This window comes from Elgaria multicarinata, chromosome 6, assembly GCF_023053635.1.
Source record: "Elgaria multicarinata webbii isolate HBS135686 ecotype San Diego chromosome 6, rElgMul1.1.pri, whole genome shotgun sequence".
NCBI classification, from domain to species: domain Eukaryota; kingdom Metazoa; phylum Chordata; class Lepidosauria; order Squamata; family Anguidae; genus Elgaria; species Elgaria multicarinata.
Window position 1 is genome coordinate 96,783,172 of NC_086176.1, and position 25,926 is coordinate 96,809,097.

Sequence of the window (25,926 nt, forward strand, 5' to 3'; positions counted from 1 at the left end):
GGAGTTATAGTATAGGCTCCCTGGGTTCATGGCAGTGGAATCCTTTGAGAAAGATAGGTCGATTAAAAACTGATTGCTGAAAGGCATTTGCTTGTATTTTATATTGAAGATACTATGTAAAAAGTATGTCTATTTTTAAAGAGATGTTTTCTGATAGATTGTATGATTTGTTTGCAGCTCCTGATGAAGGACCTAAGGGCCCGAAACGTCGAGCTAGTGTACGCGTCAATCTGTCTTATTTGAATTTACATATTTTTTATTGAAATCATTATTAAATATTTTAAACCTTACTTAGCACCAGAGTACACATTTCCCTTTTTCTTCTATTGTCATTGGTGCTTTTGTCCCCTTTTCCACTATGACCTATAAAGCCCTATATGGCTCAGGTCCAGGTTATCTGAAATACCGTATTCTCCCTTATAAGCCTGCCCGTGCTTTAAGATCTTCCGGAGAAGCCCTTCTTTCAGTCCCACCATCTTCACAGGCCCGCTTGGTGGGAACATGGGAGAGGGCCTTCTTGGTGGCTGCTCCAGTGCTTTGGAACACTCTTCCCGGGGAAGCTAGACTGCCTCCCTCCTTGATGTGCTTTGGGAAGCAGGCAAAAACTTCTTTGTTCCGGCAGGCCTTTGGCGAATAACCTGGGCCTCCGTCTATGCTGAGGACTTTTTAAATTGTCATGTATTTTAAACGTTTAATGTTTTAATATTGTAATATATTTTATATATTTTAACTTCTGTATATTTCTTTTCATAGGTTTTTTAATGTATATGTTTTAAATTTTAAATACGCCCAGTATTGGGTTAAAGGCGGGATACTAATAAATATAATAATGATGGTTTTGGGAAGTTGCCCAGTGTAAAGCCAAGTGCGCACTTGGCACTATGCCTCCCTTGTAAGCGGTAACTCTTCAAGGCTTCTCCCTGAAGCTCCTTTTTCCCAGCTCCACCAAAGAGCAAGGGCTGTAACCCTGCAGGTGGTTATTGCGGCACACCTATAGAGAGCCCTCACCTTTTCACCCCACCTCTGTCATTCATTTTAGAAGCACCTCAAATTAACAGGAGAACCAGAAAGGCCTTATGAAGAAAGAGTGGAGAGGGGGGTTTGCTTTGATGGAGGCATTGAAAAGGGATCTAATCCGATCCTGCCACACGAGCACTAGAAAAGCCATCGCTTGTTTACGGTTCAGTTCGTGGACAGAGATACGAGCTGTGATCTGATGGGGGCGAGGTTCTACATTTGAGCTGTAATCCAAGAGTTGGCTTGCAGTATCTCCATTTGAGGATTCATACCTCGGATGTGGGGTGGGGAATGTTTGTACTTGGATGGATCCGATTTCACGACGTTTATTTTTTACCGACAAGATTTTCACAGTGAATTTTGCTGTTTCGCGTGTAGAAACCACGCATATTTATTTATTTATTTTATTACATTTATATACCGCCCCACAGCCGAAGCTCTCTGGGCGGTTTACAACAATTAAAAATGGTAAACATATCCTGGAAGCTCGCTGGATAGAGCCATATAAAATTCCAGTTCATTCACATAATGCCAGTGCTGAGGTTGCGAGCTGGAACTATTGTCTTGTTTAAAACAAATCAAAGCTTTTTCTGGGTGGTGGTGGTGGTGGGGAATCCGGGGCTAAATCGGCTGCGATCCTGTTTTGGACGCGCGCCCCGCATCCACCGGGCCACCTTCAAAACTCCGCCCACGATAGGAGCCGCTAGTCCGTATGAATCCCCGCCCACTTAGCTCCGCCCCTTTGGCTTTCTCGCGCGCTGTGTGGTTGGTTTGCCCGCGTTTCGGCGCGCCGGATGGAAGCAACGGAGTCGAACGGCTCTCCCGTCGTTTGGGTAAGCTGGGCGTAGACGGCACCCTTGCCTTTCTGCTTTGGCGTAGGGCTTGCTGGGGGCGCGGTGCTTCGGCTGTGTAATGGAGGTGCGGAGGGCTCCCTGTGGAATAGCCAGGAAGGTAAACCGTGCGGGCGAGCTGGAGCTGCAACAAAATGTTGCAGGTCCACCTCCTAGCAGGAGTGCTCACGGTCAGGCAGCACTATGTATCTCCCCCTCCAAAACAGGACATTCCCAAGCTCGTTTTCCTTTTTCTTTCTTGCCCGGTATGTAGTTGAAAGAGTTAAGGACAGCTTTTTGGGGGGGGGGGGGAAAGTGAGTTGTAATAAAGCACTTGAACAAATCTGACCTGCCTCTGGCTACTGAGTTTCTTCAGCCCTCCTTGGGCGGTTTGGTGTCGTTGGTTTATTACACCCACCCCCACCCACACACCCGGTAAATAGTTTAAGTGTTCTACGCTTCTACTATCTTCAAGGGTTCCCTAGTCATGTGGAAAACCTCCCTCTTGTTTCTCCATGGTCCCGGTTTTCTTTCACTGGCACCCATCACCTTAGTTTGTTTTTAGAGGGACTCGTATTGGGTTCAACTTGTGACTTAAAGGTTGGAGTATTTCCCCTGTTTGGGTCAATCTAACTATGCCTGTTTCTTTCTTTTTGTACTCCCTGTCCTCTCTGCTATCAATTGTGTTCGCAAAATAGAGGCTGACAATTACTATCTGTAGAATAGAACTAAAGGTCCAGTACAAGTGAGGCAAATTTGGTAAACTCCTTGCATTCTAAAACAATAGGTAGGCTGCAGTCTTGTACCGGCTTACTTGGGAGTAAGCCCCGGATGAACTCAGAGGGGTTTACTTCTGATTAAACATCCACTGGATTGCAAATGTATTTGCTTAATATTACTTTTTAATTTACGTTTTGAACATTGATGTCCTGCCTTCGAACTAAATGATGCTCATGGTGGCTTATAACAGACTACAATAATACAAAGCAAGCGGTCTAACAAAAAACCCAACACACACATGTGCGGAGGGGCCATAATTTGGTGGTATGTGCTACACATGCAGAAGATTCCAGGTTCAATTCCCTGCACCTCCAGGTATGGCTAGGAAGGAATTCTGCCTGAAACGCCGGAGAGCTACTGCCATTCAGTGTCAACAGTGTTAGGCTAGATGGAGCAAAGGTCTAACTCAAGCCTGGTTTGCATGTAATGTCAACTCAGAGTATGAGTTGAGAATTGGTTGTGGAATTGTGGGTTGTTATATACAGATCCTGCATTATGGTTTAACTAGGGATTGTTAACCATGAACAACCAGGAAGAAACCCATGGAGTCATGGGTGTTTATGGTTAAGAATCCATAATTAAACCATAGTTCAGGGTTGGCATGTAGGGACAACCCACAATTCAACAGCAGCCCATATTCAACCCATGTGACCAGGTCAGAGTGTGCTTCCCTTGTAGCGAGTTTGCGGCCTACAGCTGATCCTTCTCTGAACAATAGTTGGAACTGGGCTGGTCCAACTGCAATCTTGTACCGGCTTACTTGTGAGTAATTATTCCTGGCTGGAATAGTTTTCTTAGGATACAGGGATACGGCCTCTCAGTACTTTGACCAATGAATGGGACCAGAGTGCATTTTCTTTCAGTTCTGCAGTCCCAGGATGACATTTTTATCCCACCATTTAATTCAAAGCTGCTTTGAAAGCTAACAAATAGCAATGGGGAGGGGATAGGCCTATAATTCTACTAATCTCCCATGACTTCAACCTATTAAGGGCTGCAAAGCTGTGTGCTGGTTAGGGACATCTGCCCCTAGTGGCTGAAGTTGATACAGCAGTCTTCAACCACATGGACATAGTTACGTTAATTAAAATTAATGTTTTTTAAAAATGAAATAACCCTCAGGTAGACACCCATAGGGTCCCCTTTGTAGGCGTGCCAGGTTTCAAATTTCTACATTTCACACTCTTGGTGAAATGACACAGACAGACAGACGCACAGTGTATTATTCTAGATTATGCAGGGTGTCTTGTGCAGCTGATCGTTCTGAATAAATTTGTAAATACTGGCATCTGTGCCATTACTTGAAACCACCCTATGAAGTTACGCGTTTCTACTCATTACAGGTTCTCTCTGAATCAACAGCAATTCATCTGTCGCAATGGAGTCAGAGAGCTTCATGACCCTTTACGAGGATAACTCTGTAGAAGTGCACTATCTGGACGGATCCAGGTTGCTCCTTTCCCCTTGTGGCTCTGAGTTTTTATTTGAGAAGGCTGTTCCTGCCTCTGCCCATCCACTGCAGCCGCCAGTGCGGGTTCGCCAAAGGACACCGTTTGCTATTAGCATCTACCGGGTAAACAAGAACATTCTTTTAGCAAGCAGAGAAAAGGGGACATTGTGGCATAATAAAAGTGACATTTAGGGCATGTTTTCACAAGCACTGAAATAAACTCCAAAGAGAGTGTTGTCCCACGACGGGTCATTCAAAGTGCTGAACAAAATAGCCAAGGTTGCCAATCCTGAAGAGTTGGTGGGTTTATGTTTGAAAAGAATGCATGCAGATACCCCAGGCAGACTAATGGCCTGCCTGACCCGGTTCTTTTCTTCCTCGTTCCTTCTATTTCTGATGTTCATAGTATGGGTGACGTTCCTTACTATAGCTAATAATTTGAGTTCCAATCATTTTCAAATTTGTGTTCTGGGAAATCTTGGGATTCCTGGGAAGCTCATTAAGGGAATCTTAATGAGAAGACCAGGAACGGCAGACAAAGTGAACTGAAAGTCTGCTTGCCTGTTGTTGCCTTCCTCCACAGGAGAGGTGTGTTGGGTGCTAGGTCATGCGTGGCAATAACAAGGCCCAGTTGCAGAATCCTCTACAATGCGCAAGAGTTTTGCGATAGGTGGGCAGAGCTTCCTTGACAGGCATATTGATATGGAAAGGATCCCTGAAAATAAAAGCTTGGGAACAGCTACCCTACTCTGACAAGAACCTTTCTAAGGTCACAGGCAGGAGTCTCTCTTCCTAGTCCTTCCACCTGAGACCCTGGAATTGAAACTGGGTCAGGAACCTTATAACTGCAAAGCACATGTTTTGTCTTCTTGATATGCCTCTGGTATGTTGTTTACATTTGTTACCTTGTCCTATGCCATTAAGGCAGGGTTGGGGAACTTTGGGTCCAGAGTCCCAACCTGGCCTTCCAAGGTTACCCAGAAGGCCATGCTCTCTTCTCTTGACCCCACCCCCTTTCCCTCCAGTAAGACCTTTAAGTTAGAATAAGCTGGTATTTTGGTCCTTGCCTTTTTGTCTTTGACTCTGCCCACAACTGGAATGAAGTTCAATGCTCCTGCACTAAATTATTATTATTATTATTATTATTATTATTATTATTATTATTGTTGTTGTTGTTGTTGTTATTATTCTCCTCCTCCTCCCACCTTTTGTCCAATGCTGGGCCTCAAGGTGGCATTACAACATTTAAAATATATACATTTAAAACCTATAAATAGAGATATACAAAAGTTAAAACTGTATTAAACATATTCCAATATTAAAACTTTTAAACATTTAAAATGACAATTTTAAAAGTCCTTGGCACAGATGGAGGTCCGTGGAGCTAAAGATGGATTTTTTAACCTTTCCTATTGAAAAAAAAGATGGTTGGAGGTGAGGAGAGAATTAATTAGATGCTTTTGCAAATCTACAAATTCACTTAAATCTTTGATACTCTCTTTTCCCCCCCTTCTTTTAGAAGCAACTTTTGTGTGCAATAGATTTCCGGAATCAATATTCCAATCGTCCCTATTTACCTTCAAGTATTATACCTCCTAAAAGGAAACATGTAAGTTTTTTTTGTGTGCTGGATTTTTTTTTCCAAACAAAAATGGGTTCTGGTTAAATTTTCAACTGGCTGCTTATACTGATTATTTTTTCTTAAGTTATCAGATAACTCTGGCTGGGTTCACACAACATGCTAACCCACCATGGGTTATCGTATTGTCTGAATGCAGTGCAGTTTCCTCAGGGTGGCTTGTTAACCGTGCAGTGTTTTATTTTTCTGAAGCAGGCCATCTTGAGAAGCTTTGGCTTGTTGTTGAGTTGCTCAGAGTGGTTAACAAACCACACTGCATGGTTCATAAGCAACCTTGCAAAAATGCCCTGCGTTCATACAACATTTATTTATTTATTTATTACATTTTCATACCGCCCAAATAGCCGAAGCTCTCTGGGCGGTTCACAAAACATGATAATCCACCCTGCAGAAAATCCATTGTGTTAATAAAACGCAATAACCCATGGTTCAGCAACAACCTATGCTGGATGGGTTAGTGTATTATGTGAACCCAGCCTTTATGTCATAATTCAAATTACATTGATTAATAAAGCTTGAAGTATATAAATATACTTCTGTTCAACTGAGGCTTACTGTCTCAATTCCGAGTGAAAGTAAAAATACAAGTTCTACAGCATATAAAAGGTGAGTATGTAGGTGTGTGGCATTTTGTGTGTTTGTGCATATTACTCTGAAAAAAATTAGGCAACTTTACTTTGTTGGAAACTTTTTCAAAAGATTGAAGTGCCTCAGTATAGGAAATGAATAATTCTTCACCTTAGAATTCATTACTCGCACTTGCTGAGTAAGTTTATACATAGTCATAGTCTCCCAAATTTATACATTTAAAATTTTAAGTGACGTTTATTTTGTGTGTATAATTGTTTAATTTTTTAAAAAAAGAGAAATTTAGTAGACATGTAATTCAACACGCTCTTATACAGGATACACACATCTTGTTAAACTCAGGATGGCCGATGTTTGTTACATCAGCAGTCACATGGAATGCTTACCAAAGCAGGCACAGTTCTGGGATAGGACTTTAGTTTGTGGGAGTTGAAACCAGTCTCAGAACACGGGAGGCAGGGCTTTCCAGAGGCAGCCAGGAACGTAGCTATGCTTGTAAAATGCAAGCTGTGTTTACTAGTAATGATGTATCGATCAACTGAAATAATCAAAAGTTTAGCAGAGAGTTGTAAAGAAGATGAACTTGTGCTTAAGATTGAACAATTCCGATTCCTCTTTACAGGTTATTTTCACAGATATCTGTGAAGCCAAGTGGCCCAGTCCCCACACTGCTAGGGGGGCAATACATGTGCATAACGGCAATGTGAAGGTCTCCTCTTTAGATGGTCATGCTTGCCTCTTATTGCCAGAGCTTCAGCAAGAATTTACAGTGGAGTTTTTATGCAAAGTCAGCCAAAGGTTCCCATTTTTGGAGAAAAGCTGCAGCGAATTGACCCAAGATTGGTGTGGAAGATTCAGCCAGCATTCTGTCTTAAAACTGAGAACTGAAGGCAAAGACAAAAACCCCTGCAAGGCTGCAGCGAATCATACACAAGAGAGCAGTTCAGGTCCTGTGCAAAAAGATGATGAGATCTCTGGGTCTTTCCAGAACTGTTCCTCTGAATATTCTAGGGTTATACAGCATCTGTCTGTGTCCTCCTGCCCCGAAGAATGGAGATACCCACTGTCGTTAGCGCTCACGTTTTACCAGTCATACACTGGGAATGAAGCTGAAGTTGATGAAAGCAGCAAAGACAGTGGAAATGGACAGATTGATGCTTCTACGTGTGAAATGTCTAAGGCGGTCACTTCTTTGCCTTCAGCTTTACCACTCAGCTGCCATGCTCCATATCTGCACAGGTTAATTGTATTTTATTTACGCTGAAATATTTATATCCTGCTTTTCCATCTTTTAAAAAAGCTCCTTCCCCCGAGGCAGGCAATGATCAGCAGGCAACGAACAATGATTTGAAGCACAGTTGGACTTTTCACCGGCTTTTTGCAATATGGGAATAATAGTGATGTCTCCTGAATGCTTTGGAGATTGGAGCTAGGAATTGTAAAGTCATCCACATACAAAAGTACTAGAGAAGTAGACGGTAAAAATATACACTCGTGCGCAAGGAATAAGAATATTAAGCTAGATATTAAGAATGTTTCTCGATGAATCTATAGCTGATAATTGCTTCTGTGTATTTGACACCTAGCTATGTCTGTTGATAATATTTCACTCCAGCTGATCTCTTTCAGAAACTTCATATGATACATAAGAGGTAGGGAGTTAGTGGAATAATATTGTCTCTGAAGTAGGAGAACAGAGCAGTAGAGGCTGGTGACTCCTATGTTAGTGGAAGCGGTGAATCCCTAAACAACTTGGGACCAGGATACCTGAGAGAGCGCCTTCTCCCCTACCAACCTGCCCAGTCACTGAGGTCATCTGAGGGCATACTCCTGGTAGTTCCACATAGATCCATCCTCCAATTGGAGTCTACCAGGGGAAGAGCCTTCAGCGTGGTAGCCCCCCTCCAATGGAATTCCCTGCCTCTGGAGGTCAGGCAGGGGCCAACTGTGTATTCCTTTCGGCGCCTCCTGAAAACATCATTATTCCAGGAAGCCTTTCCTTAATGACCAGCCACGGTTCACTGTACATTTTGCTTCTTTTAAAATCTATTTTAAAGTGCTTTATTCTGTTTTTATTTTATCTTGTACACCACTCCAAAATTTTCAATGGAGAGTGGTATATAAATATTGTAAATAAATAAATAAATTCTGGGGTTTGATCAGAATTCTAAAGGAACCTTGGAACATAGGCCAAAGTTTATCAACATATTATTTATTTATTTATTTATTTATTACATTTCTATACCGCCCAATAGCCGGAGCTCTCTGGGCGGTTCACAAAAATTAAAACCATTCAAAGAAACATAAACATCCTTTTCAAAGGGTACGATAATAAATTGCAGTATCTGTTAAATAATTATAATAGACAGTAAGGAATCTTCAATTACTGTGGAAATCTTATGTAGGCTCAGAAAGCTTGCCTTCTTTCTGCTCAGAAACTGGTGGGCAGACAGGTGCAAAGATGTGTGTGTTTTCATCTTTCCCATCCCAGAAGTAGGAAAGTTGTGACCCTCCAGATATTGTTAGACTTTTTAAATTCTTATTTATTTATTCATTGCATTTTTATACCGCCCAATAGCCGAACCTCTCTGGGCGGTTCAACTCCTATTAGCCACAGCCAGCATGGCCAATAATCAGTGATGATGGGAGTTGTTGTCCAGCAATATGTGGAGGTCTGCAGGTTCCCCAGCAGCCCAGCTATACTCAGTTACTAGGAATACGTCCCACTGAACAAAGTGGGATTTCCTGCTGAGGAAACAGGGGTAGTATTATTTATAGTATGGATTTTGAATTGTTTTAAGGATTGCAGTTGGGTTTTGCTTAGTAAATGTTCCATTGATTTAATCCACAGGTGGAGTTACACAGATTCCTTCCAACTGAGAAAGCAAGATGGTGGACATTATTCGCATTCCCAGCCAATCAAAGTGCTGTGGAGCAAGGGTGTCATTTACAGGTTAAAGAAAATCACTCTGTGTGGTGTGTGTGTGTGTGTGTTGGTTGGCAAAGGCAGTTTTAAAGGCTAACAAATTAGTTTGCTTATCTAACTTTAAGAAAATTGTTGGTGGGGGCGGGGTTGTCTCTTGGATAATAATATTTAAATATGTTGGTAGGCATCCAAAGATCCTGTGAACAGAACTCTACTAACAGGATGCTTCTTCTGGCAGATGGGAGCGAGGTGATGGTTGCTGATTCCTTCTTCCCCGTGCAATCCCCTGTGCTCTCTGAAAATCTGCATTCTTGGGTGATACGGAGGGCTGAAGGGGAAAGGGATGATCAGCAAAGATTGCCTCCTCTCAACCGTAGTCCTTCCAACAGGAGTCTAGCAACTTGGGATCAAACTTATTATTATTATTACTAATCTATAATTCTTATCTTTTTGGCAAGTTTAATGATGTCATTATAAATTCATAGATAGATTGTACCAGCTTAAAAAGATAGAAAACTAAGGGACTTGTACGATTGAAAGAACAAAGCTTATACCTTAACAAACACTTTATAAATGCACTTGGTTTATTGTAATTCAGTCTCTTGTTCACAGCAATAATCTATTTTTGTATATTATAAAACTTGCATTTCATTTCATTTATTACATTTCTATACTCCCCAATAGCTGAAGGTCTCCAGGCGGTTTACAAAGGTTAACATTTTAACCTTTTTACATTGAAAGCATTGCCACAGGCTAGGACAGTTTCATGTTCTTAAGTCCAGCTGAGCTCAATGAAGCTGAAGCACAGAAAACTGTGAACTGCATTGCAGCCACTTCAGTAAAATGGGTTGGATCCAGAGTACTTTAAATATGAGTAAGTCTGGATCCAACACAATAAAATATTTAGTGGGACTAATGACCAATACTTCCCCCTTAGGTTTTTTCTTGGAAGGAAAAGTATAGAAATCTACCCTGGTGATGGATCAGTTTTCAAATCAGAAGGTTCCTTTTTGGGAAAATATTTCACTCGTTATTTTATTCAGGAAATAACAAAACAGGTAAATGATTACAGTTCTATCTTTTAATCCCATCCTTGAATATTTTTCAAGACTGCTAGTGTCTGGTATAAGAGAAGGTGCTATGTATAAAGTCTATCAAGAAAAACATAATGGAGAGATAAATCTTAGATACTAGGGTCTCCATTATGTTTCTTTTATGTTTGTTTGATTTGATACTTGAGAGATGGCAGGAGATGGAATACACAGGAAGCTGCCTTTTTGGAAATAGTGAGATGTCTATGGAATGGTGGGAATGTTTAAAATCTGAGGCTGTGACTTAGTTGTCAGTTTGAGCTCCCCATTTTAAAGCTCGCAAATAGGGGACATGGCAGAGGGCAAGGATTCTCCTAGCTGCTGGTCTCCTAGCTGCTGCCTCTATAATGATTGTGCCTTGAGAGGTCCTTTTCTTTACTGTTGTCGAGTTTCAGAAGTTCTCTTCTCTGTAAAATGTTGCACAATCCACAAACCAAGCTAGTAGCTTTCCATCTTTGCTGATTGGTGATGGTACTTCTCCCTCCCATGAGTACACAGTGGCTCAGTTCAGACAACATGCTTCTCAACAGTGGTTTTAGAACTCCACCGTTGAGAAATGTATTGTCTGGCAGGAAAACTCCACACAACGGTGGAGGTTTTTTTTGGAAAACACTCCACACAGAATATTCACACTGTGCAGAGGAGAGTTCCTGCACAACCGTTGCATTATGTGTTGCATGGCAGTCTCTGTGGAGTTTTCTGTTGAGTTGACTTCTCCACTGGGTACAGAGTTCTCTGGTAAGAGTGGCGAAAGGAGCGAGTGCCGCTCTAGGAGAGCTACCGGGATTGGTTTTTTGCAACAATGGCTGATGGGATAGCATTGGGAGTACCAGGGAGGAGAGAGGGTGGAGGAACTGTCTGGAGGACTGGGAGAGGAAGAGAGGGCAGAGGAACTGTCAGTCAAACATTATGTTGGATTTTACTCAACTCCACGGTAGCCCACATTCACAGAACAGTGGAGTTAGAACATGTTGTGTGGTGAGTGCCCCCTAAAAACACTACCATTGAGTGGAGTTTTCACACTGCGTTGACTAATGTGTTGTCTGAACTGAGCTAATATGTTTTGTATTTTAATGCCCTGAGAAAGCTGGAAGCAGAATCTCACCTCACCTGAGGCCCTCAAAATGTACAAAATTTGCCTTGTGCTGAGTTAAGCCTTTGATCCATTTAGCCCGGTACCGTCTACTGAAGGAGTGTCAAACCTCTTTCAGGGCCAAATTTTGTTTCGGAGAAGCTCTCATTGGCTGGGTGAGGCTGACGGCAAAAGGGATGGGCCATTTATTTTATGTTTAAATTGTAGCTTAAGGCATCTAAGAGAGCAATCCTATGGTCTCTGGGCGAATATCCCAGGGACCATAGGATGCCTTGGAAAACCCTTTCTGAGGTCAGAGGTGGTGCTCCAACTTTGGAAGGGAGAGTTAGAGATCCCTCTCTTCCCCCCCCCCCCCCACTCCGCTGACTTGTCCCATTCCAGAAACACTCATTTGGCTTAGTTTTCGAGATTGCATAGCAAGTGCTAGCTCTCTTTGGTTTTAACGGTGGTTCCCAATAGCGCAGTGCATTTAGCATTGTTTGGCTGCCAATGTTTGATACTGCCCCAAGAGTTAGAAGCAACTTATTGTCAAATGAAATAAGTTCTTGCCGTTTGAAATGTTGATATCTGCACATTTTGGGGGTTGGGCAATTGCAGCAAACTAGAACAGTCATATGATGGTCAACGCTGGGATTTAAGATACCACAGACTACAATATACAATGTACTATATTAGGAGTCTTGTTTTCCACTTTTGTAAAGATCTTTCTTTTTTTCATTCTGTAATTTTCAAGAGAGAAGAAACAATGTATTCTGTAAATACGCTGCCACCTGATATACCTGGGAGCCTCTACTCTGTGTGGGCAATTATTACACAAGCAGTAAGGTGAAATATTTTGGCTATGTGTTTTTATTAGCTGTTTGTTCACTTATTTATTTACTTACAGAATTTATATGCTACCCTATAGCAGAAGTTCTCCAGGCAGCTTGCAACCAAAAATTAATTATGTTACCATGCTGGTGCAAACCAATGACAAATAAAAAAATAATGATAAAATCAAAACCATTGATTCAAAATAGAGAACAGAGAAGTAAAACCCCAGAGCCGGATCAGTTTAAAATAGACAACAAAGGGATAAAAATCCAGAGGGCTGAAGAAAATGAAAACCACAACATTTTTGTTTTAAAAAAGGCCTAGGAAATAGAAAGGTATTTTGCACCAAAAAAATATTGGACTTGGTGCCAGGCAGGCCTCTCTGAGGTGAGGGTCAGCATTCCTCAACTGTGGGGGGGGGGGGGCTCTTCTTTTGTAGCCATCTGCCATACCTCACTAGAAAGGGGGCATTGCAAGAATTAGGCCTAGAAACGACCAGGAGCAATAATACAATGAAGCCCTGGTATGATACATTCATAATGTCATATCGCAGTCTCTTTTTTTACCCAGGGGGGCAGGGGCAGCAAGCCATTTATTTTTCACTGTTTGAATAGAACCTCAAGTCCCAGTAAACGAAGTCAGGTGCAAAAATAGTGCTGAGGGGGTGGAGCCAGATGAAAAGTAACAATTTAGGGGCGGAGCTAATTAATGATGTCATTCTGTGAGCCACTTGTATGACCTGTATAGTAAAGTGCAAATCTATTCACAGTAGAGAAGCATGTTTTGGGAAAGTCTATTTTGCGGTGGTGGTGGTTATTAAACAATTGGGACTCAGATACAGTTCATGCAGTGGTTTGCCAGTAGATCCCAGTCTACCTTCTGTCCACCGTAGGGTTATGGCACTATCTATAACTACCCAATTGAACATAAACTGGCAATACTAATATTTTATAAGCCTGTAACCCTGTTCAGATGACACACTAAGCCATGCTGTCTAAGCATTTCAAGCTAAACATTATGGCTTAGTGTCTCGTGTGAACCATGACTTAGCGTGTTGTGTGAACTATTTCTAACCATGGTGGCTATACAATCATGGTTTAAACATGCTTACTAACCATTTGCTGCAAAAGGGTTAGTAGCCTAACCATGGCTTGGGGTGTTGTCTGAAGAGACCCTATATGTCATTATGAAATGCAAGTTTTTTTCTCTCTTTCCTTTTCCCACCTAGAGTTCTTCAACATGATCTTGAGAACATGCTTTCGTTAACCCATAATTACAGTGTCTCCTGCTGGAAGGTGGTAAGTAAGTGTGAAAAAGATGGCACTTATAAAGTATTGCCTGGCCATCTTGCCTATGAGACTCCTCTTCATTTTCCAGGGGGTGTGTGTGTGTGTCTGTTTTAGATTTGTATCCCAACCCAGCCTGAAGATTCAGGATTGATGAAGATGTAGATTTTTTAAAAAAAAATAGTGAAAAAGAAACAAAATAAGACCTAACAAAAAGAGCCCCCAGGATCAAAGGCCGCATGCTCATCACGACAGTCCCCATAGCCACACCCCTAAGGAGAATCCAAAACTTCAGGTGGCTGCACTGATCCCTATCAGTAAACCAGTTCTAGGAATTTTCCTCTACTAGGCACAGGGCTTTTGTAAAGCCAATGGGTCTTACAGCCCATTCAAGACGAGCCCCCCCCCCCCCAAATACTTTGCATTGCAACAATATTGTTGGGAAAATCCATTCCCCACCCTCTACCCCCAGCCTACTGCAAGGATTCCAGTTAAATTCAGGAGAAACCTGGAAGCCTGAGGGGCGGTGGAACAAATTAACATTCCTGCTATTCAAGAAGTGCTGGTGCTGTTTGCCCTGGTTCTGTTACACCAGTGGATTTCAACTGGTCCAGACCCAGACCCATCTCGGACTCCCAACCTGCAACAGGGGACCCACTTTCATAATTTCCCAACATAGCAGCAACAGCTTTGCCATGACTGATCTTGTGAACCCCCCAGAGAGCTTCGGCTATTGGGCGGTATAAAAATGTAATAAATAAATAAATAAGTAAATTGCACTATTACCTTGTGGCATCTGGTTGGTCACTGTGGGAGACAGGATGCTGGATTACCACTCCAGCAGGGCTTTTTTTTTGTTTGTTTTTTGTTCTCAGCTTCTTAAAGCTTCCAGGTATGGTTATGTTCACGTGGCTCTACATCAGGGGGCAGCAAAAGATAGACTGTGAGCCGCTGGCCAATTTCTGCTGAATCTCATAGTGCCGGCTGTTTGCTAGGGGTTTAGGGTGGATCTTGTTTTGATCCCGCCAGTTGCTTCTTCTGTTAGACTTCTGTGACATCAGAACACCTGCCCAAACTTCGCCACTCCTTAAATTGCTAGAAGAGTCCATGTGTGGCATGCAACGACATAGCCACAAAACCACCACCAAAAATGGAGGGCTGTCCTCTCGAGGCTCTGTAACGGCAATTATTTAATTGATTGGATATCCTGTTTTCATCTACAATTGTTTTTGTAAGAGATGATGTTCTGCAGAAAGGGGCAACTAAAATGATCGAGGAGCTGGAGCATCTCCCCTACGTGGGAAGGGTACAACAGCTGAGATTGTTTAGCTTGGAAAAAAGGAGGCTAAGGGAAGACATACAAAATTAAGCATGACGTGGAGAATGTGGACAGGGAGACCTTTTTCTCCTATAATACTAGAATCCCTTGAAGCTGATTGATGGGAGAGTCAGGACAGATGAAAGGACTTCTTCACACAGTGCACAGTTAAACTATAGAATTCACTACCACAGGATGTAGTGATGGCCACCAATTTGGATGGCTTTAAAAGGGGGTATGATAAATTCCTGGAGAAGAAGGCTATCAATGGCTGCTAGCCCTGATGGTTGTGTGCTACCTCCAGTATCCAAGGCAGTCAGCCTGTGTGCACCAGTTGCTGGGGAACATGGCTGGGAGGCTGCTCTTGTACCATGTCCTGTTTATGGGTTCCTGGTCGACAGCTGGTTAGCCACTGTGTGAACAGAGTGCTGGACTAGATGGACCATACTGTAGGTCTGATCCAGCAGGTCTCTTATGTTTGGACCTTGTCTGGGGTTTGAAGAACAGTCACGTCAGTTTCCACTGGTGATCCACTGGTGTAGAGACAAACTATTCAGTTCAAAACTGGCCTGTTTCTTCAGCAGTGGAAAAAGAACGGAAAGCTCTCCAGTTATTGCTTGGATAAAAACTCACGTTCTCAGTAGGGATCTCACAATCATTTGTTCACAACTACCACTCAAAAACTGTATAATGCAAGATTCAAAGTGGCTGGATTTTTGGTTTAGGGTCTGCGTTCTGTGATCTGCAGCACAATTACGGCCCTGCATATTTCCAGACTTCGTGATGTTTAATGAGGCAAAGTGAAGCCTGGTGAGGAAGGAAATTGCTTAACTTATTTAATATATTATGTCCCACTTTTCTCCCTCTATGGAACTTGCATGGGGCTCTCCGTGGTCTCCCATCCAGGCACTGACTTAGATCCAGACCTGCTTAGCTTCAACAAGATGGCTACATTAAGTGCCCTTAGACCATGCCCTTGAGGCCTGACATGGCTAATGGCCAGCCAAATGCTAGTACAAAGATGTATACTAGTACTGAACATAGTACTGAGAGCAAGTGTGGTGTAGTGGCTGGAGTGTTGGATTGCAAGTCGAGTGATCCGGGTTCTAGTCCCCACTTGGCCATGGAAGTTGACTGGGTGACTTTGGTCCAGACACAGACTCTCGGCCCAACCTACCTCACAGGGTTGTTATTGCAAGGATAAAATGGAGAGAAGGGGGATTATGTATGCTACCTTGGGCTCCTTGGAGGAAAAAAGCAGGGTATAAATGTCATACATACATACACACACACACACACACACACACACACACACACACACACACATATATATATATATATATATATATATATACACACACACACACACGCACACACACATACATACATAATTTTTCTCCTATGCTGTTTGTTTTATAATAGTCTCCTGAGACTGGTGGAGGAGAAATGCTCCCAGTACCTCTGGCTGAAAAAGTTATTCCAAACTTTGGAAGATTCTTTGCATATTCAGATAATAAAGTACATGCTGTCTTTCATGATGGATTGATCCTGAACATGATGTGGGATTTTGCTTCTCACTATGGAAAGTTGCAGGTGAGCCTAAAAATGAAAATTGGTTTAAATTATTCCATGTTTGATGTAACTATGTCCTATTCGGAAGTTTCCTTGTGTGTACCTGTCTTTGCTTGTTCATTTTCACCGTGTGGATGGGCTTCTATAAAACCATGTTAATACATGAAAATTAAAGTTGGGAGAGAGTCACTTTTTGGTTACTCCTTGGTTATGTAAACTGACCACAACTTATGAGTAAAGCTCTGCAAGGCACTTTCAAGTGTAGGTAATATTTATGTATTTAAAATATTTCTAGGCTGCCTTTTGAGACAGAAGCCCTCTCAGGGTGGCTTTTTAAAAATGTAATAACATCTAAAATTCACAAAATGACAGAAGGAAGATTAAATGGAGTATTGTTCATCACCGATGTTGCAGCGGTAGGTGTCTGATGCAAAGACACCCCACATTGCTCTCACTTTAGCAATGAGTGTGTATTGTGAATGAGAAATTGCAGTTTCCCAATGAAGTATTGCCATTTGAACATTGAGAAAATGTGATCTCCTTATAAGCGAAGTGGCAGCCTCAAATAAAGATGTCTGGAACTTTATTTAGGGAGAACTGAGGAGCCCCTGTGCTCTGTAGTGTTCAAGAGTCCATGGCCTACCAGCTGAGAAGATTTGCACTTGGGAGGTGAAGCTAGGGCCAGAGAAGGAGGCTGCTAGGAAAAGAAAATAATATTTTAAGTTTTTGCACTTGAGTACCTTGTAACATTCAGGGGAAAGGTGGGAAAGTTCATGTTGGGTTTTCTGGGACGCTTGAAACCTGCTGCAGCCTTCCCCAACCTAGCACTCTCCAGTTTTTTTGGACTACAACTCCCATTATCCTCAGCCAGCATGGCAATAGCTCTGCTGGCTGGCCATGACAGGATTTGTAGTCTGACAGATATAGAGGGTGCCCAGGTTAGGAAATGCTGGTCTAGTAGACTGTGTAGATCAGGGCTGGTTCTCCAGATATTTTGGCCTACAACTCCCATGATCCCTCACCATTGGTTATGCTGGCACAGGGGATGGGAGCCAAAACAACTGGAGGACCCCTGGTGGACGTTGAGGCATTTTGTTCTTGGTAGTGTGATTGTCCAGCAGGTGGCAGCCGTAGAATTTATTTAGGGATGCTCTGCTCTGCCTTTAAACAACAGCAGATGAGGGAGGAGATTATCAGTTTGTTGCTGAATCCAGGATTCTTCTGGGCTTGCATCAGAACCAGAGGGAGATTTAGTATGCAGCAACCCTGGTAGCCCTCAACCTGGAGAGGGAACTAAAAAAATCATCCCCAGTCTGAAAGAAATTGCAAGCAGGAGGTGATTGGGATATAAATCAGGTACTTTTCTTGACGTTGATTTTTCACAGGATACTAACACAGGTTGGTGTAAACTGACTTCACCTGAAGGAGCACAGCAGCTTCTCCAGATCGATCATCCTGGACTCTATGAAAGGTATGGTTTTGATACGTTCAGGAATTTGATGCTTTCAGGAATTGCTCAGCTCATCTAAAGTAAATGTAGGGGAAATCTTTTTACCCAATTACTTTTATGACATAAAACTTTTTTAGTGTTACAGATTTCAGCAAAGTTATTTAGGGTACAATCCTATGCATGTTTAGACGGGGGGGGGGGACTACAACTCCCAGCATTCCCCAACCAGCCATGCTCGAACTTGTAGGATTTCTTTCTGTCTAAACATGCATCAGGTTGTACCCTTATTTTTTATCTTTTGCTTTCAGTGGCATCCTTGTTGACAAATGTTTTTCAGGCAACTTAATATTAGGCAAATATTTCTTAGAGATGGACTAATTCATCTGCACACCCACCCCTCTATTTTTCAATATTATATGGTAATCTTTGCTGGCTGAGTTGAGTTCCTTTGTTGGAAATAAGGAAGGATATAAGTTTAAAAAAATAAATAGATGTTTCAATCCCTCAGAAGGTGGTGGTGGTGTTTCAGGAGCTGAATCCAACAGCCACCTTAGCAGCCCCTGTCACCATTTGTACAAATTATGCCTGCAGAGATGCCTAGCTCTCTTGGTAGCAGAGCAGCAGCAAGCAAGGCAACATCATGGTGGCCTTTAAGATCGTGGAAACCATTATATATCCTTGTGCCATTCTCACTGTGCCAGTACAGGACCCAGTCTCTTTGGGTCAGTGGGCACATTTGAAATTCTACAAGAATGTCATGGACGCGCTCTCACAAAATTAAAAATATAAGGAGAGCCACACTGGATCAGACCAAGGCTCCATCCAGTCCAGCACTCTGTTCACACAGTGGCCAACCAGCTGTTGACCAGAGACCCACAAACAGGACATGGGTGCAGTAGCACCCTCCCACCCATGTTCCCAACCAACTGGTGCATATAGGCTTGCCGCCTCTGATACTGGATGTAGCACATAGCCATCAGGACTAGTAGCCATTGATAGCCTTCTCCTTCAGGAATTTATTTATTGATAGTATTTTTATCTTTTAGCCCAAAAGGTTCCCAAGTTGGCTTACAAAGATATTTCTTAAGACCGTCCTTGCCCACAGGTTTGCAATCTGAAACAAAAATGACACAAAAGGAGATTGTGATTTTTAGTTCAGCAGATCACAAACATGGGGGAAGAGCCACTGGTTTGTTTGCCTCTGATGGCCTCATACAAATCTAGGCATGATGGAGAGTGCTGCTTCCTCTCCCTCTGATGACCTCAACAGCAACCATTGGTAGCACAAGGGAGAGGGTTCTCAGCTGTGGCTAGATCCAGGCTCGTTGGAGAGGCGTTTGGCTGCTGCTGCTGCTTCTCCCTCTGAGACAGGTGGAGGGTTTTGCCCGTTCATGAAATGGTTGCCATGGTAGTCATAGCTGGTCACAAAACACTCATTTCCCAGAAGTCAAACTGGGGAGACCAAAAGCAAAGTAACTTGTCCAAGTACCTAAATACAAAGCAGAGGTGGGGACTGAGCTCCAAAACTCCTGGACAAGAAGGCTATCCATGGCTACCAGTCCTACTATCAGAGGCAGTAAGCCTATATACACACCAGTTGCTGGGGAACATGGGTGGGAGGGTGCTGTTGCCCTGTGTCCTGCTTGTGGGTTCATGGCCAACAGCTGGTCAGCCACTGTATGAACAGAGTGTTGGACTAGATCATCCAGCATGGATCTTCTTACGTTCTAACACAAAACCTCTCTTTTTAACCCAAATAAAATGGTGCTGAAGGGCAGCATTTCAGTTTGCAGCATGCCAACTTCCCAATTTAATTTGTTTTTAAAAAGTCTTAAGAAATAAAATAAAAATCAGGCGGGGGCAGAGCCTGGCGAACGCCAAGAGGGGTGTCTATAGGCATGTTGGTGCCCGTGGGCACCATATCGGAGTCCCGAAGAGTACAGTCTTGGGCTTTTCCTCAATTGCGAGGGACCGTAAACCTCTACAAATTATCAGAAGGGCTACATTTATCTTTACCATCACCCAGCCCCAAAATCTGTTTGCAGCTCCTCCTGCTCTCTTCCCCTGGGAGGCAAAGCCTACTACCTGAACTGTGCCATTAGCTGCCAGGGACCAAAAGGAAGTGCCATCCCTCCCTCCGCTTAATTTAGTCATGTATAAACCTATCTAGGTGGTGTACAATAATATCCCTAAGAAGCCCAGAGAGGTTGTCAATGAGCCCATAAAATTTGCTAGCCTGCAATTATTGTTTGCCAGCCTGCTTTTTTACTCATAAAGACGTTGGCCGAAGAGGGATCCTTTTTAGGATTAAAAAGCAGGCAAGTAAAATGATTGATTTGATTGATTCCTCCTGCTTTTCCTCCAAAAAACATGGTCCTCAAGGCAGCTACCAGTAATAAAACCCAGATTAAAATAAATTTAGGCTCTGTCTTCATGGTGCTGAGTTGGTTTGCCTTCCCCCAAAACCCCACTTTTTTTCTTACCCGGGTGATCCCGATGCCTGAGGCCTGAATCAGACAGTTGGTCCATCTAGCCCAGTCGACACAGTCTGGCAGCAACGGCTCTCCGGGGTTTCAGGCAGGGGCTTTTCCAGCCCTACCCAGAGATGGTCGTGAATTGAAACTGGGACCTTCTGCATGCAAAGCAGATGCTCTGCCACTGAGTTATGGCCTCTCTCTGCCCAGCACAACGTCTCGATTGTGTGCTGCACACCCCAGCCAAGTGCAGGGAAAGTTGTTATCTGAATCCATCATAAGAGTAAGGTATCTGGTTCCCTACAAGAGACACCCCTTTGCAGAGACAGGTGGGTTTGCCTTCCTTGCCAGGGATGGAATGCCGCTGTGGCAATGGCTTCTTAGTGGGCGTTGGCCACTCAGAGTAGATATAACACAACTTCTTCCTCTCAAATGCAGATACATCACAACCGTGGTGGAATGGTGCAAAAGCTTGAACAAGGACAGAGACATATGTGCGGATTCACCACAACCTATTCCTGAAGAAAACTGGTATTCTTAAATGTCTTTCTTAAGCCACGAAACACAAAATAAGTCCTCCAAAGTTTGCAGAGGTGTTTTCAAGGAACCAGGCCTTTCATTGGATTCGTTATCTTATTTATTAATTAATTACATTTTTATAATGCCCATCAGCCGAAGCTCTCTGGGCAGTGCACAATTAAAAAAACGTAAAATACAAGCATGAATTAAAAACATTCAAAGGCAATATAAAACTAGCTACATTAAAGACCAGGGAAAGCCTATGTAAAAAAGGTATGTCTTCGTTTAAAAGATGTCACGTTTTCTGCCTCCCAAACTGCACGAGGGAGGGTCCTCCAGAGAAGGCCCGCTGTGGAGGTTCTTCGTGGCGGCGTTCTGTTCGTCTCGGAATGGCCAATAGGGCCTCCTCTGAAGATTGGAGTTGTCGTCTGGGTGTATTCTCGATACAGCAGTATAGCTCCCCTCCTCCCCAAATTCAAGACACAGTCAAATTCTGCCAACAGGTGACAAACACAGCATCCACTTTTGGGATTTGCATGTGAAAATGTTTTACAGTAGGGTAAAGGGAAGCAATGAAACAAAATGTTGAGCACTGTTAACACCATACCTACAGATAATTTTTGTGGGCTTAAATTGCAGATAGATTACCTAGGTCAGTGGCAAGTTAACACATCTTAAAATCCTTAAAGAACATGTAGCCTACAGGTACATGTTACGTTTTGCTGTAACTGTTCTGTTTTGGATGTAAAGATGCTGCTATCCTAGTAGCTACTGCCACTTAGGACAGCCAAGTTAATAAGGTTGATTAAGAGTCTAAGCTATCTAACATTTCAATGGCTAAATATCTTGTGCAGAAAGGCACACACACCAACCCTCAGCATTTTGTGGGTGATCATATTACTTTATTTTATTTAGAGTAGAATTTTAGGATATTTTTAGTATGTTTTTAGGATGCTTTTAGGATGTTTTTAAACAGTGTATACCATGTTTTTAATCAGTATTTTATGTATTTTATGCTTCTTGTTGTTCCCCGCCTCGATCCAATCGGAGAGGCGGGTAAGAAATAAATTATTATTATTATTATTATTATTATTAACATTTATATCCCGCCTTTTCCTCCAAAGAGTAATCCTCCTTCTCTCCATTTCATCCTCACAACATCCCTGTGAGGTAGATTAGGCTGAGAGTCAAAGACTGGCCCAAAATCACCCTGTGAGTTTCATGGTTAAGTGGGGACTGCACCTGGGTCTCCCCAGTCCAACATAGTGTCTTTCGTAAATCCAGATTTCAGGGTGTTGTACAGTAAACAACAGGCTTGTTCGGACAACACGCTAAGCCATGGTTAGGCCGCTAACCCTTTTGCAGCAAATGGTTAGTGAGCGTGTTTAAGCCGTAGCTATGTAGCCACCATGTTTAGGAATGGCTCACACAACACACTAAGTCATGGTTCACACAATATGCTAAGCCATAAAGTTTAGCTCAAAATGCTTAACCACCGTGACTTATCCTGTCATCTTAACAAGGTCAATAATATCAATATTATAATAAGCAGCAAATAAAACCACAGGAACAACACAGAATCATCCATCCAGTTAGGCACTTGGAGCAAGGCCTTAGCAGAAGATCATAAAACATGCACAGAATATTGGAAGGAGTGTTCCGATAGACCTTAACAGGGAGTCAAATCAGTTCAAGTCAGATTATAAAAATAACGATTTGGCTTAATAAAAGTCCAACTCAGCAGAACTAGAACTGAAAAGTGGATAAAATCTCTATTTCTCCACCCATTCGCCAAACTAGGACAGCTGAGATTATTTGGTTCACTGGACCTTACTTGTTGAAATGCCCAAAGCCTTTGCTTTGATGGCTAATGACAGTGTCACTGTTTTCTGAAATTACTTGACCTGAAGCACCAATACCGTCAGAGCTTTGATTACAATATACAAAGATTTATATAGTTTGTAGAGTATCATTCTCCTTTCATTCAACTCAGGCATTATTGCTACAGACAAAAGAGCTTGTTAAAAAAATTAGAAATACATTCAACTGTACACTTTAGTGATTAAAACAGAAATAGGATTTAGCGGGTGAAATATGAACATTCATCTATACCTTTTCTTTCTCTTTTGTATATTTTTTATAAAATGGTGATGGTAAGTGAAATGACATTTTAAGAAATATGTTCTCAATTATTGTTTTTTGTTTTGTTTTTGTTTTTTTAATAGGTCAGTTGCTGCTGAACTTGAAAAAATAAAAAGATTTAACTGTATCTTTTGATAACCTGTTTCGAATCTATAGAACACTTTTTAAGTTATCAGAGCATACTTTCCTTAATGCAACCAGTAATAAATATTTTCTATACTTTGGTTAGGTTTGTTAGTCAAAGCAGTATGAAAAAGTTATAGCTCCTTCATGTAGCTGTGGGCTGTTACATAATAGTTAGATCTTGCTTACTTATGATAGAAGTTTTCACTCCTTGTTAAAAATGTTTCTGTCTGAGTCTTATTATTATTATTATTTATTTATTTATTTATATAGCACCATCAATGTACATGGTGCTGTACAGAGTAAAACAATAAAATAGCAAGACCCTGCCGCATAGGCTTACATTCTAATAAAATCATAATAAAACAATAAGGAGGGGAAGAGAAAGCACCAAACAGGCACAGGGTAGAGTAAAACTAACAGTATAAAAGTCAGAACAAAATCAAGTTTTATAAGCTTTAGGAAAAAGAAAAGTTTTTAGCTGAGCTTTAAAAGCTGCGATTGAACTTGTAGTTCTCAAATGTTCTGGAAGAGCGTTCCAGGCGTAAGGGGCAGCAGAAGAAAATGGACGAAGCCGAGCAAGGGAAGTAGAGACCCTTGGGCAGAGTCTGCTATAAATGTACACATATAACAATATCTTGAAATATCCTGTGAATATTTTTAAATCTTGTATGTCTATTCATGCCTTTTCAGAAGTATACATGTCTGTTGAGAAGTAAGCCCCATTGAGTTCAATAGGACTTAACCTCTTGTTGCTGGTGTGTGAAGTGTTGCATTTTATTTTTCAGTTTTGTGTTATTTTTTCCTTAACGATACAACTATAGTTATAGTGGAAAACAGCAATATTCCAGGTATGGTTTCAGCAGTGAAAAGAAATCAATCATCCAACATACAGACACCAAAGAAAACTTTTTTAAGTGAGGTTGTTTGTAAAAAGAACATAGCTGAGACTCTGGAAAGAACATCAAAGGTTATCAATGATATTGACTCTCTTTTAGCTTCTTCCAAAAAGCAAACCATGATCAAAAGTATTTCAAGTGATGCTGTCCCTCATTAACCTGACTGAAGATGAAAAAGAAAATCAGACTAGCAATGTCAGGCAATCAATTTAAGTTGTTTATTCTGAGTCCCTGACTTTATAATCAAACCATAGTTTATATGAAGGCAGAAGGTGAGAGGATTCTGTTATAACAAATGTAACTTTATTAAATGAATGTCACTTGAATTAAAATTTAGGAGTTAATCCTGATTTCCCACATGCATGAAAAATCCCTGCTACGCTGTGAAATTTCAGCTGTGCTTTTTGATAACATGGTTTTCTGATATTTGAGATTTTAGTAGAGAGTAGTTTATAGAAGATGTTTGAATAAGGCAACACAGTCTGTTCAATCTACTGTAACTTTTAAACTTTTTTTCTTGCCTTACAAAGGAATTTTTATTGCTATTTCTGTGCATGTATAGTTTCAGAACAATCACTATTGATAAGACATCTGTCTTTATTCACCAGTTGGACCTTCTTCAGTTGTTGCAATTATAAGTGTTTTTCCAAAAGGATATTTATTGCCAATAAAACTTCACAAAATTAAATTACTCAGTGCCTCCTATATTTCCATTCATTCAGCATGACAGTAAATGATGTATTGTAACAACTGGCTAATCAGTTTTCCACACCTCCTGTTTTTAGTTTGCATATTGCAACAGGTACAGAGCCCACTTGGAGCAATATTTCGTATAGGCCCCATTCAGAAGACACCTTAAACCATTGCTTTAACCACAGTAAGCCAGAAAGCCGGGCTGTGTTCAGAAGACACCTTAAACCATGGCAAATAAAGCAAAAAGCTTTATTCATTGTGTTTAAAGCTGTGGTTTAAGTTGTCTTCTGAACACCACCTGGCTTTCTGGTTTAACCACCATGGTTTAAGGTGTCTTCTGAAAGGGCCCTATCTCTAATAGGCCCTGCCTGTAGGAGTGCAGATTACCTGTCCTAACTATCACTTTCATGAGGCCCATGCTTGCATCTGAAAACTCATGCCATGGGGATATGGAACGTTGCTGCATGAGGCATTCTGAGTAATAAGATCCAGTGGCTATTTACAAGCCACAATACCCTTCACAGAGAGCAATACTACAAAAGATAGCTTTTAAAGGGAGATTACACAAATTCAGGGAGGATTGATCTATCAAGTGTTACTAGTCATGAGTACTATATGCTACCTCTAAAAGAGTGTGCATGCCTCTTGGAGACCAGCAGCTAGAAAGGGCTATTGCCCTCATGTCTGATCCAGCAGGGCTGTGTCTATATTCTTGAGGCCTGGGCACAATTCCTTGTTGGCATCTTATTTATTGCCTTTTTATACCACCCAATACTCTGTATCTGAAAAAAGGATATTGTAGAGTTGGGAAAGGTGCAAAAAAAGGGCAACCAAAATTATCAAGGGGCTGGAACAGCTCCTCTTTGAGGAAAGGTTATAACATCTGGGTCTGTTCAACTTAGAAAAAAGTCAAGTGAGGGGAGATATGATTTCCACCAAAACATAATAGAGATGTACAGAATTATGCATGGTATGGAGAAAGTGGATAGGAAAATATCACCCTCTTTCATAATACCAGAACCCAGGGCTCACCCCATGGAACTGACTGGTGGCAGATTTTGGACCGATAAAAGGAAGTACTTCTTTACATAGCACATAGTTAAACTATGGAATTCACTTCTACAAGATGTAGTGATAGACACCAATTAGGATGGCTTTAAAAGATTAGACAAATTCATGGTGAAGAAGGCTATCAATGGCTACTAGTCATGATTACTATACGC

At 41.7% G+C, this 25,926-nt stretch overlaps 1 protein-coding gene across 1 annotated transcript; it reads left to right on the top strand.

Moving 5' to 3' along the window:
* Positions 1-1,800: 1,800 nt before the first annotated feature.
* C6H5orf34 (chromosome 6 C5orf34 homolog) lies at positions 1,801-24,168 on the top strand. Its single transcript, XM_063128671.1, has 13 exons — positions 1,801-1,850; positions 3,971-4,200; positions 5,597-5,686; positions 6,927-7,543; positions 9,156-9,257; positions 10,168-10,288; positions 12,148-12,239; positions 13,456-13,525; positions 16,254-16,424; positions 17,789-17,874; positions 20,766-20,858; positions 23,072-23,112; positions 23,936-24,168. Exons 2-13 carry the CDS (start codon positions 4,006-4,008, stop codon positions 24,166-24,168), a joined length of 1,911 nt encoding a protein of 636 aa, XP_062984741.1. The 5' UTR covers positions 1,801-1,850; positions 3,971-4,005.
* The last annotated feature ends 1,758 nt before the right edge of the window (positions 24,169-25,926 follow it).

What these genes read in the sequence shown, in the direction of transcription:
- C6H5orf34 (XM_063128671.1), top strand. Translation starts at nt 4,006, where the DNA reads ATGGAGTCAGAGAGCTTCATGACCCTTTACGAGGATAACTCTGTAGAA. An exon ending in CATCCTGGACTCTATGAAAG is followed by an intron (nt 17,875 to 20,765) that starts GTATGGTTTTGA and finishes TCTCAAATGCAG; the next exon opens with ATACATCACAACCGTGGTGG. An exon ending in AAAAATAAAAAGATTTAACT is followed by an intron (nt 23,113 to 23,935) that starts GTATCTTTTGAT and finishes ATACAACTATAG; the next exon opens with TTATAGTGGAAAACAGCAAT.